We start from the raw sequence: 12,142 nt of genomic DNA, 5'->3' as shown, positions 1-12,142 counted from the left end.
GCTAATTTGTAAAATTTTTTGGTAGAGACAGGATCTTGTATGTTGCCCATGCTGGTCTAAAACTCTTGGCCTCAAGTAGTCCTCCCAGTTCTGCCTCCTGAGTCGCTGGGGTTACAGGTGTGAGCCATGGCACTTGGCCAAATTCATTTTTTAAATTATGTTAGAATCCTGCTTAGAACCTTTAGTGATATCACATCGAGCATGCAACAGGATAAATTTTAACCCCACTAAGACTCTCTAAGACTGATCTTTTTCTGTCCACTTGTGTGTTGATTCTGTGTCCTCAGATTCTGTGTTCTGTCAACTCAACTGTATCTAGCTTTATTTTTTCCTCTAAGACTGGGTCTCACTCTGTCACCCAGGCTGGAGTGCAGTGGCGTGATCATGGCTCACTGCAGCCTTGACTTCCCAGGCTCATAGCTTTGTTTTTATTCACACATCATGATATTTATGTCATTTTGCTTTTTGTTCATGGTTCCTCTTCTGTTGGAGACCTCTTTTCCTCTTAGCTTGCTGCTAATACTTTTAGCATGGTGATTAAGATTATGGGCCTACGGTTGGCATTTTGGATTGTTCCGTTTCTTTAGAATCACAGCATTTAACTTTTGTAAATTTTAATTTTGTCATCTTTGAAACTGGAATAACTTCTACCTCATAGAGTTACTGTAAAGATTAGATGAGGTAATAAAGAGCTTAGCACAGTGTCAGTTTTAAAAAACAGTATCTCATCCTAACTTTCAATAAGACTCAGCCAAGAGGATCTATATGTCCCTCTCTGTTGTACGTATCTCCAATACTAGTATTATACACTACTTCATAACTGCTTTTGAATGGACCTTCTCACTAGCTTCTTAAAATCAAGGACTGCCAAGTGTATCTTTGTATTACTGGTACCTGGCACACAGACATTCAGTAAGTATTTGTTTAATATATGCATGGAGTTTGAAAGAGCTAGTCATCTTTAGACAATGCCTTACCTTTTGCACAGGAAGCTCCTGTAAGTGTGTACCCTCAGTTCAAGTGAGAATTTTTGTTTTCCTTTGTCTTTGCCAGTAGTAAAGTCTTAAAATAGTAATTACATTTATTTCCACTGCACTGAGCTGTGATACCACAAGCTGAAAATCTAGGGAATCCATGGGAAGTTGGCACCCTTAAGGATTAGATCATTTTTCCATATTCAATTTGTATTCTTGTAGTTATGGAATTTGCTTTGAGGATAGTCAATGGAAATCCTTCATATTTGTGTAAAACTTGAGATTTAAATTTTTTTTAAAAGTATTTCCCAAGAGATATATTAATGAGGCAATGCCTGATAATCCAGTTGCTTTTCCTGTTCCCCTACCCTCAATAGTAGTTCTTGGAGTGCTTACATATGACGGACAACATCCCTACCAGATGTTATCTTCCCTTTTATAGATTAAAACGCTCAGGCTTAGGTTAAGTAACTTATTCAAAGTTCCAAAGCCAGAAAGTGGAGGAGCTGGAATTTAAGCCTTAGTTCTTCTAGTGCCCATGATCTTTCCATTACACCATACTGCTTTTCTAAATAAACTGAAAATAATTTTCTTCTGTTTTTTTCTTTTTTATGTTTTCTACCTTAAAGTCTTTTATCCCTACATTTAAGTTTATAGTATTTAGTAGTGCTTTTAATTACTTAGTAACTATTTAAACATTTTAATAACAAATAGAAGCTTTATGGTAAGATAGTTAGGTAATATTTAAAGGGATAAAGCTTTTTAAAATTTTAAGCCTTAATTCAAGTAGTAGTTCTTTAAGATACATGTGTTTTATTTTTAATTTGAACCACCACTAGGAGGATTTATTTGCCATCTCAACGTTCTTAGACTTTAGCAGACTTATTTATTTCTTCCCTATGCATTATATTGGTCAGGAGGCAGGAATGTTACAGATTTTTTTTCAAAGCTCAATTTGCTCTGAGATTTGGCATTAACCTTTAGAATGTTCTGGATTTATCCCCCATATGCCAAGGATCTGTAAATATCTTTTCACATGAGCTGAAATTTTCAGGCGATTAAGTGAAATATTTGTGAACACAGATGTTTTGTTTAAAAGCAGTTAATGAAATCAGAAAAAAAATAACCTCACTGTGGAAATACTTTAGGTTCCTCCTGTAATATGATCGGCACATACTTCCTTCTCTTGTAATTCACATTGTTCATTTTCTGAGGGAGGAAATAACTAAACTAATAATTAAAACATAAAATTATTTATCCTGTGTTTTTTGCTCCCAGAGTAAACTAAAAATGATTTTGACCAACCAGGGCTGCTTGATTCTGTGAAACTCACATTGTTTGCGTACTGTTGGAGGGCCTCATTAGGGGGTAAATTTGCTTTTTCTGTGTTTGCCAGTAACGATTCGTGTCTCTTACGGGAACTTGCCATCTGGATTGTCTCCTTCCTTAACTGGCCAGCCTTAAACAGTTCAGGCCATTAGTTATTTTTCCTAGTCTCGAAATTTTTAAAAAATTATTCTTAAGTTTTCAAGTATTTAAAGCTGAGGATATTGGTCACTGAGATATTGCCTAGTTAGGGTTCGGCATTGTGCCCAAATGTGTTGGGCCTCTCAGGGCCTGAGTTCTCTGTGCTTTAACAAATGAGCTACAGTTCTCAAGAGATCAGTGAAGCTTGTTTGTTGATCCTGTATTCTCATCCAGAGGAAGTAGATCTTTGAGAATGTCTAAGGAAGGGTAAGTGATTTTATTATTCTTTCTCTTTCATTTTTCTCAGTGAAGAGGTGTCATCTGAGTGAATTAAAAGATTAATAAGCAGCACTACCAGTCCGAGGGTGGAGGTAGAGGCAGAGATTAAAAGAAATTCATCCCAAATCTTACAGGGTTTCATGTGTAATCTACTGTAAAGTTGCTGTTGTTGTTTTGAAAGACAGCATTGAGTAAGGGTAATCTTAATAGGAATTTTGTAAGATATAAGTACTTTGTTTACTCTGTGGTAAATTCATTTTGTTTTCCTGCAGAACGTATTTATCAAGATTGGAAGCGAACGGTGGTTTACTGAAGAATTGAGGGAAGCTTACAAATTCAAAGGCGTTTTAAATAAGTTGTACCTTTAGAAAATGGTGTGAAATATTTAGTGAAAAACAGCCTATGATTTTGTTTGTTTCTGGGAAGTGAGGCAAAAAATAATTTAGAGTAGAATTCCCTATTCTAATTTGCTTTGCAATATAAGATAGTTCTCTGTTGTTTTTATATTATTTTCTCTTATGCTTCAGAGTCTGAATTATTACTGATTCTCTATTTGTGACCACTATAATAAGTGATGTTAATAACTGCATACTGTTAGTTATTTCATTTCTAGCCTTCAGGCATAACTAGACCTGGTTAATTTTAGAGAGATGTTTCTTTTGATAAAATAGGACATAAATCTTTCCAAAAATTCTTTAAAAATACAGTAGAAGTTTAGTTTTTATTTTTCTGGAATCTATTATTTTCTAGTTCTTTTGTTCTGTAAGAAAATTTGAAGTGGTTCCAGAGCCTCACATTTACAACTTATTTTAATCTAATCATGTATTGATTATGAACAAAATAAAATTGGCCCACTTTACTACTATTTTTAAACTTCATTATTGAATAACGAGAACAACCAGGGGTATAAGTAAATCTGTATTATTTTTAGACCTTTTATGACATCACTAGAAATTTGAGGTTTCTTTTAAATGTGAAAGTTATGAAAGGGCTGCCGTTTTAGATTGGTATATTTTCCTAAAGGACTGCCTTTTTAGGTTGGTATATTTCCTTCTATCACTGGCTATAGATAGGTAGTTGTTAAACCATTTTTATGATAAGGACTATCACAGGTGCTAGTATATTTGTCAATCTTGTACACAGGGTTGTTTATAAAGCTATTATAGTTTGTAGATTTAAGATGAATTGTATTTCTAGATGCGGTTAAAGTTCTTGGAAGTAGTTAGTACTAGTTTTTACCCATGGTAAAGTGTATGATAGATTTGGTTAGTTAGAGAAAGTTGAAGGGACCTATATTACCCCACTAGTACACTATAAGGGCAGAGACTTTTTTTTAGGTTTATTTACAGGAACCTCTGGGGCAATGCCTGTTCTGTCTGAATGGATAATAAGTGCATTTGAAGTATGTGGAGTATATAAATGAAATCAATTAAGTTTTATTCTCTATGCTATCTTTAGAAATAAATGGATACATTTTGTGCTTTGGGATGAAAAAAATTTTTACATTTACCATTTTCATAAGTGCGATATTGACATTTGGTACCGTGTTATCATTTAATAGCTATGAAATATTTCCCTAATAGTAATAGGAAAAGATTGTTAATAGAGTTAAATCACCAAAAATTATACTTGAGCTTTATGTAGACCTATGGTAATTAAGACAGTGTGATATTAGTGTTAAGATAGGCATATAGATTATGGAACCAAATGAGTTCATAGACCCACACATATATAATCAATTGATTTTCAGCAATGAAGTTAAGCTAATTCAATGGCGGGAGCCTAGTGTTTTTTTGTTTGTTTTGTTTTGTTTTGTTTTTTTGAGACGGAGTCTCGCTCTGTCGCCCAGGCTGGAGTGCAGTGGCCGGATCTCAGCTCACTGCAAGCTCCGCCTCCCGGGTTCACGCCATTCTCCGCCCTCAGCCTCCCGAGTAGCTGGGACTACAGGCGCCCGCCACGTCGCCCGGCTAGTTTTTTGCATTTTTTAGTAGAGACGGGGTTTCACCGTGTTAGCCAGGATGGTCTCGATCTCCTGACCTCGTGATCCGCCCGTCTCGGCCTCCCAAAGTGCTGGGATTACAGGCTTGAGCCACCGCGCCCGGCGTTTGTTTGTTTTTTTAAGAACAAGTTTCACTCTTGTTGCCCAGACTGGAGTGCAATGGCGCAATCTTGGCTCACCGCAACCTCCACCTCCTAGGTTCAAGTGATTCTCCTGCCTCAGTCTTCCTGAGTAGCTGGGATTACAGGCACGCACCACCACGCCCGGCTAATTTTGTATTTTTAGTAGAGACAGGATTTCTCCATGATGGTCAGGCTGGTCTCGATCTTCTGACCTCAGAGGATCCACCCGCCTTGGCCTCCTCCCAAAGTGCTGGGGATTACAGACGTGAGCTACTGCGCTCAGCCAGGAGAGGCTAGTGTTTTTAATAAATGTACTGGAACAACTGAATATTCATATAGGAAAAAAAAAAAAGAACCTTGACCCTTGACCTTTACCTCAAACCGCACATTAAAATAACACAAAATGGATCATAGACCTAAATATAATCTTTGTGACCCTGAATGAGGTACAGATTTCTTAGGTAAACTGAATTAAAATTATTAGACAAAATTGATAAGTTGAGCTTCATCAAAATTCAAAAAATCAAATTTCTGTTTCTTTAAAGACATCATTAAGAATATTTAAAGGTGGCCAGGCACGGTGGCTCATGCCTGTAATCCCAGCACTTTGGGAGGCTGAGGTGGGCATATCACGAGGTCAGGAGATCGAGACCATCCTGGCTAACACGGTGAAACTCCATCTGTACTAGAAATACAAAAATTAGCCAGATGTGGTGGCAGGTGCCTGTAGTCCCAGCTACTCGTGAGGCTGAGGCAGGAGAATGTTGTGAACCCAGGAAGTGGAGCTTGCAGTGAGCCGAGATTGGGCCACTGCACTCCAGCCTGGGTGACAGAGCGAGATTTCACCTCAAAAAAAAAAAAAAAAAAAAAAAGAATATTTAAAGGCAAGCCGCAGACTGGGAGAAAATATTCTGAATATATTTATATCTGATAAAAGACTTGGATCCAAAATATATGAAGAACTCTTGTAATTCAATAGTAAAACAACCCAGTTTAAAAACAGGCAAAAGATTTGAATTGATGCTTCACAAAATTGGATTTGAAAAGATGTTATTGGTCATTAGGGAAATACAAATTAAAACTATAGTGAGATACCACTGCGCACACACTAAAATGCCTACAATAAAAAACACTGACAGTGTGGAGCAATGCTAACTCTCATGCATTCCTAATAAGAGGGCAAAAGAGAAAAGAGTTTTGGCAATGTCTTTTTAAGTTAAACATATGCTTAACATATGACCTAGTAATTCCACTTTTAGATATTTACCCAAGAGATGAAAGGATGCCCACATACATTTGTATGTGACTGTTTGTAGCAGCATCATTTATAGTAGTCAAAAGCTGGAAACAAACCAAATGTCCATTAACTGAATGGATAAACAAATTGTGGTATATCCACACAATGAAATAACTCAGGAATAAAAGAACTAATCATATATGCAGCAACATGGATGAATCTTGTAAGTATTGCTAAGTAAGCCAGACACATGACAAAATAATACTTGATTCCATTTATAGGAAAACTGCAGTGACAGAAAGTACTAGTGGTAGCTCAGGACTAAGGGCTGGGGAGGGTATTGCAAAAGAACATAAAGGAATTTTTTGGATTGAAGAAAATATTCTACATCTTGATTGTAGTAGTTGTTGCATGAGTGTATACCGTTATCAGACTCACCAAAATTTTCATTTAAAGTGGGTGAATGTTATTTTAAGTAAATGATACCTTGGTAAAGTTGGTGGAGGAATGAGACTTGAGAAGCTCCTCATCCTGCTGATTTAAAATTTTGTAAATAAAGTGGTTGTTGATTATTCATATTCAAAGGGATATCTGGGAAAATATGGGTGCTCCTAGGATGTGTAATGCAGGAGAAAATATACTGTCTTTGCAGTGTCATGATTGAATTAGCCCTCTGGAGTTGTTAAAGTGCCTTTTTTATTTTTATTTTTTTTTAAATTACGAGAGTTGCTGTCTTTTAGGTAAAAGGCCAAAATGAATTTTATTATTTGTTTTTATTTTAAATTCTGAGTTTTGACCTTTCTTCCAGTATAGGCACAGTACACTTGTTAATTTGGCCTTACGCTAACATGGATAACCATATTTTCTTCTCTAATTTCTGTCACACAGAGTTTAACCCTGCAATGTTGCTATGTTTTATGAATGATCCTCTATACACTGGTCTTTCAAAAATTGTAAAGAAAAAGTGAAAAACAATTTAGAGGAAAATAGGGAAAAAGGGATTGGAAAAACCTATGCTTAATTAGACCGAGGTTTTAGAGTAGTAAATGTATTCTTAGAAGTACTAGTATTGTCCTGGTTTCTCCCATAATTTCTGTATCTCTTTGATTTGGTAGTCAGCTCTCTCTTATATTTCCTACTATCGTGCTCCCATTATCACAATTTCTTCATTTGAGAATGAAGGTGAAGGGAATTTTAATGTCTTTCCTTAAATATTTTTGATGAATCTCCTTGAAGTGTGCTTTAAAATCTTTGGTGGAAAGAGAGTCTACATTATCATCAGTACTCCTATTATCTTGTCATTTTTAAGATAGACCTTCTTTTACATTTAAACATCTCAGAAACTGGGCTGTATCTGGCAGTATACCACCTAGAATTCAAATTGAGTTCTTCCAGAGAGGATTTGTTTTCGCTTCTTTCGGTCACCTGGGGAAAATATCAACCATCCTGGTAGTATAAATTCAGAGCACAACCTACAAGACTGTCTTGTTCAAATTCTCAGGGAGAGATTTTTCCCCCTCCCTGGACTCAGTACAAAATAGAAAAGAGATGTACAATCAAGGCTGAGATGTACAGGTTTCTTTGTGGGCCCTTGTGTGTTGTAGATGTATTTCTCCCTTATCCTCATAATATGGGTATATCCCTTTTGATATCTTAGCTTTTTGTGGAATCTCCTACTAGGCTCTGACTTGGCATTTTCCCCCTTTTCTTACTGGTATATAATATGGGTACATTTTATAATTGATGGCATTTTAAATCTTAATCATCTTAAATTTTGTTCTATGTATGTCTCCATACTGACTTTCCAAAAATCTGGAACTTTTAAATATTGAGTGTATGGGTGAGTAAAATGAGTATTATAATTAATTTATGTTTTATAAGTGATAACACATTGGTTCAGATTTCTAGTGTATGTGTTGCCGAGGTGAGCACTGTTCAGATTTTTAATGCACAGGCTGCTGTTCTCTCTCTCTCTCTCTTTTTTTTTTTTTTTTTTTTTTGAGATGGAGTCTTGCTCTGTTGCCCAGGCTGGAGTGCAGTGGCACGATCTTGGCTCACTGCAAGATCTGCCTCCCGAGTTCATGCCATTCTCCTGCTTCAGCCTCTCAAGTAGCTGGGACTACAGGTGCCTGCCACCACGCCCGGCTAATTTTTTGTATTTTTTAGTAGAGACGGGGTTTCCCCATGTTAGCCAGGATGGTCTTGATCTCCTGACCTCTTGATCCGCCTGCCTCTGCCTCCCAAAGTGCTGGGATTACAGGCATGAACCACCATGCCTAGCCACTGCTCTTCTCTTGACACAATCTGATAAACAAAATGTATCCCTCTTGATGTTCCTCAGAGAAAATGTTAAAACAAATTAGTAAGAAGTTATTGGTTAGAATTTATGAAAGCAGAACAAATGCTACTAGATGTCTGTTGCTTTTAGAATCTAACCCAAAATTTCTTGTTTTGTCTGTATGTCCATGGTATTTGAGCTTTGAATTTTTAAGACTCCATTTCATAAAGTTCTTACCTATAATATTTTTTATATCATTAAGCATACTTTTTACGAAGGATGGAGACATAATGGCAGACTGAGGTCTTACTGTTACTTTTTTTTAAATAACAACTTTATTGAGATACAATTCACATACCATTCAATTCATCCTTTTAAAGCATACAATTCGATGGTTTTAGTATATTTACAGAGTTGTGCAACCAATACCGCTATCTAATTTTAGAACATTTCATTACCCCCACAAGAAACCCTGTACCCAATAGCAGAAACTCCCCGTTCCCTCCTCCCCACAGCCTCTGGCAATGACCAACCCCTATTAAGTTTCTAGTTTAAGCTTAATTTTTAGTTCAGTTAAATATTGTGTCTGCTATTACAAGGCCCTATGTTAGGTGTTGGGAAGATTATAAATCCTGGTCTCAAAGTTTATAATCCTGTAAAGAATAAGAGAACTACCATATTTTATGTATATGACAACATATAGTGTCAAAATAGGGAATTTTGAATATTTAAAACTCTCATTTGGGTCACAACTTTATAGAATTTTAGTTGTTGATGCAGTTTCTTTCATTAAGTAGAAAAGCAATGAGATCCAGAGACATTACTGTTACATAGTTCTGTGGTACAACCAGAATATTGATAGTTCCTTGACAAAATCACTTGAGATGCAGGGTCTTGAATAATTAGAGATAACTGAGGTGGCCCTTTTAAGTATAGGGAAAAGAATATAAACAAAGCCTTAGGGCGTATATACAAGTAGCTCACTTTGTTTACTACAGCCAAAGGTGCATGATGTGGCACAACGTAAGATCAAACTGATTTTGACAAAATGGTGAAAGATTTTGAACTTGAAGATCCAAGAATTTGCAATTTATTAATTGGGGAGATAGTGAGCGATGACTAAAAGTTCTCAAGAGAGTGATATGATTAGATCGGGGCTTTAGGACAGTGCTTCTCAAACTATCTGTGAGGGAGGACCAGTTTATAAACAACTTTTTTCCAATCTGTTTCAAATGGACACATTTATAAAATAAAAATGACTCAAGAAAAATGAAGACACAATGTAAGCCTACCTTTTTTATTACTACATTCAACAAACAAAATTTCTCTGTCAAATTACTATAAAAGTTTCTAAATGCTTAAAATTTCTGTACGTGTCATGTCATGGATTGGTAACAAATGTTCATAAGCTAGCATTGGTCTGTGGACCATGCTTTGAGTAGCACTACTTCAAAGCAATTAATTTGGCATTAGTGTGAGGGCAGAGCAATTGGGAGATGATTGTTGGAGTAATGAGGACCTGGACATGTTGTTAGCACTGTGAATTGAATGGAAGATTGGATTCCAGAGACGTTTGGTAATTTAAATGAAGGCACATGAGATGATTGGATGTGGATTTGAAGAAGAGGAAAGAATCAAAAGGTAATAACTAGATTTTAAGCTTGACTGGGAAAATGGGATTGCCCGTAGCAGAAATAGGAACTAGTTTGGAGGTTGGATTTTCAACAAAAAACCACATTATAGCATTTTCTATTAAGTAAAAATATGCATATATACAGACATGTACTTTTTAGTTCGTAATTTCAATTTGCCCTCTCAAAAAGCACTTGTAACTTTTTCTTTTCTTGATTGTAGCAAATTTTCAATGTATAATTATGCAAGCCCATAAGGAAAACAGATGCCCAAGAAGATTTTATACTTGAATCCTTAGTCTCATTTGTTGTTGCACTAACTGTCATTGGGCACTTGGCCAGGAAATTGTGACTCCTAGGCAAGGGGAGGAGTTACAGATAAAGTTCATCATTGCCAAAGAAATTCTATTCCAAATGGATTTGTGTGGAGCAACAGTGATATCCAGTGACAAGTTAAATTAGACACAGAGGTGTTTTCTCCAGCACTGTCTCGGAAGACACATGGTTTTGAGGGGCCTGATTCAGGCTAAACTTCTTGAAGTTAAGTCACAAAAAAACTATACTATGGACTTTACGAAGAATTTTGTTATGTGACTTCAAGAACTAATTGACTCAGATAGTTTTATACTTTTCAAAACGGCAACCAGTGACAGATGAGGTAATACTGCTTTGAATTGCAAGTTAAATCTCAAAGCCATTAAGATTGCTATTTACAAAATTTCAAATTTAATAAACTGCATGTTCATGTTACTTAGGTGTGAGAATATTCCTGTTTATAAAGCACATTATATTAATGGCTCTATTTCTTACAGTTAATATTTATATTAACTTGGATAGAGTTTATTCAAGTTTAATGTCTTAACTGCTGTGGGATATGATAATAAAAGCTGTTACGTTTGTCTTTATATTGAAGTCTGTGCTTGGTTTTATAGTGTTCCTGTCACCTAGAGATTGTTTTTCTTGTTAATGCTCAAATCTGCAACTTACAAAAGACTTAGTATGTTGGAATTGCTGGTTAGTTGTGCTTTGAGATTGGATGCTTAGTTTAGTCATGCTTTCTAGGGTGGCAAGTTTGTGCTTTTTTAAAAGCAAGCTTCAGGAAATTAATTTCTCAGATATGTTCAAACTCTTGAACACAGGGGTGGAGTATGTTCCACTTGTTAATAATTTAGAAATGTGACACAGTAAACTGGCATTGGCAAAGGTACAGTCAAGGTCCTGAGACCAGTAGAAATTTTTGGATTCCTCAAACAGATAAATCTTTTTGTTTTGAAATGTATGATGGGGCAGTGGGCCAGCCTTGTAATTGATATAGTACCTTTTAGTTGATATAGTACCTAACACTTTGTTTTGCTATAACCTCAGTTAAGAGTAGTCATTACTTTGAGACCAGGAGATTCATTTCTCTTGAAGACTGTATCCTGGAGACATGGTATTTCATGCTTTAAGGCTGCCTCTGTGCTGAAGTCAGTGCATACTTTAAGCATTTGGATGTTTATTATCTTTGTAAACTGTGGCATGTATGGCCAAATAACTATATTTGGCTTATTGCAGTTCTCTATAATACAGCTGTTCTGTTTTGCCATTATAGCTTTGCTTATGCACTTTAGATATGCATACAACAAATTAGATTTAATTCCACATTGTCCCTCCCCTCATGTTTTGTAGCCTAAATTAGGGAAAGAAAAGGAAAGATGAGAATATATGTGAGGCTTTTCATTTTTATAAACATAATAGAAATGAATTGAGAGGGAGACAGGAGTGATTGTTTCTAAGTTCAGGAATTGCTTTTGTGGTTAGAGCACTTATTTTGAATGAAAATGGAAAGATAAAGGATATTTGGTAGAACTTCATAGGAAAACATCTTATTTCCTAATTTTAGACTCTTACAAAATCTGTCCTAGCTCTGCTCCCTAAAGAACAGCTTCTATGACACATGTCACAAAATGGTATCTGCTTTATAGTAGACAATAAGTGTGTTGATTGAATAGTTAATGTGACTAGGTTAAAGAGATGAGAAGTGCAATTTGATGGATATTTACCAATGATTATTTTGGCAAAACCAGATTTTCATATTCCTGAAATATATTATTCCTTGAGTTTACATAGATAATAAAGGTACGTTATAATCTTTGAATCCTTAAAAATATACATA

The 12,142-nt window shown here is 35.8% G+C and overlaps 1 protein-coding gene across 30 annotated transcripts in view; it reads left to right on the top strand.

Annotated features, from left to right (window-relative positions):
- NT5C2 (5'-nucleotidase, cytosolic II) overlaps positions 1–12,142 on the top strand; it is a 111,524-nt gene that overhangs the window by 43,118 nt on the left and 56,264 nt on the right. For 4 of the 30 annotated variants that reach the window (XM_025395696.1, XM_025395685.1, XM_025395693.1 and 1 more), the window contains exon 1: positions 2,179–2,708. The exons of the other annotated variants lie outside the window; for them this stretch is intronic. Coding sequence is in view for 1 of the 4 variants with exons in the window: in XM_025395674.1 (XP_025251459.1) it covers positions 2,695–2,708 (14 nt within the window). In the remaining 3 variants the exon portion in view is untranslated. Of the gene's footprint in view, positions 1–2,178; positions 2,709–12,142 lie in introns of those variants that run through there. 30 annotated transcript variants of the gene reach the window in all.

The sequence above is a fragment of the Theropithecus gelada genome, chromosome 9 (assembly GCF_003255815.1).
Source record: "Theropithecus gelada isolate Dixy chromosome 9, Tgel_1.0, whole genome shotgun sequence".
NCBI lineage: Eukaryota > Metazoa > Chordata > Mammalia > Primates > Cercopithecidae > Theropithecus > Theropithecus gelada.
Note: the sequence above shows the minus strand (reverse complement) of the source record. Positions and strands in the feature narration are given on the sequence as shown.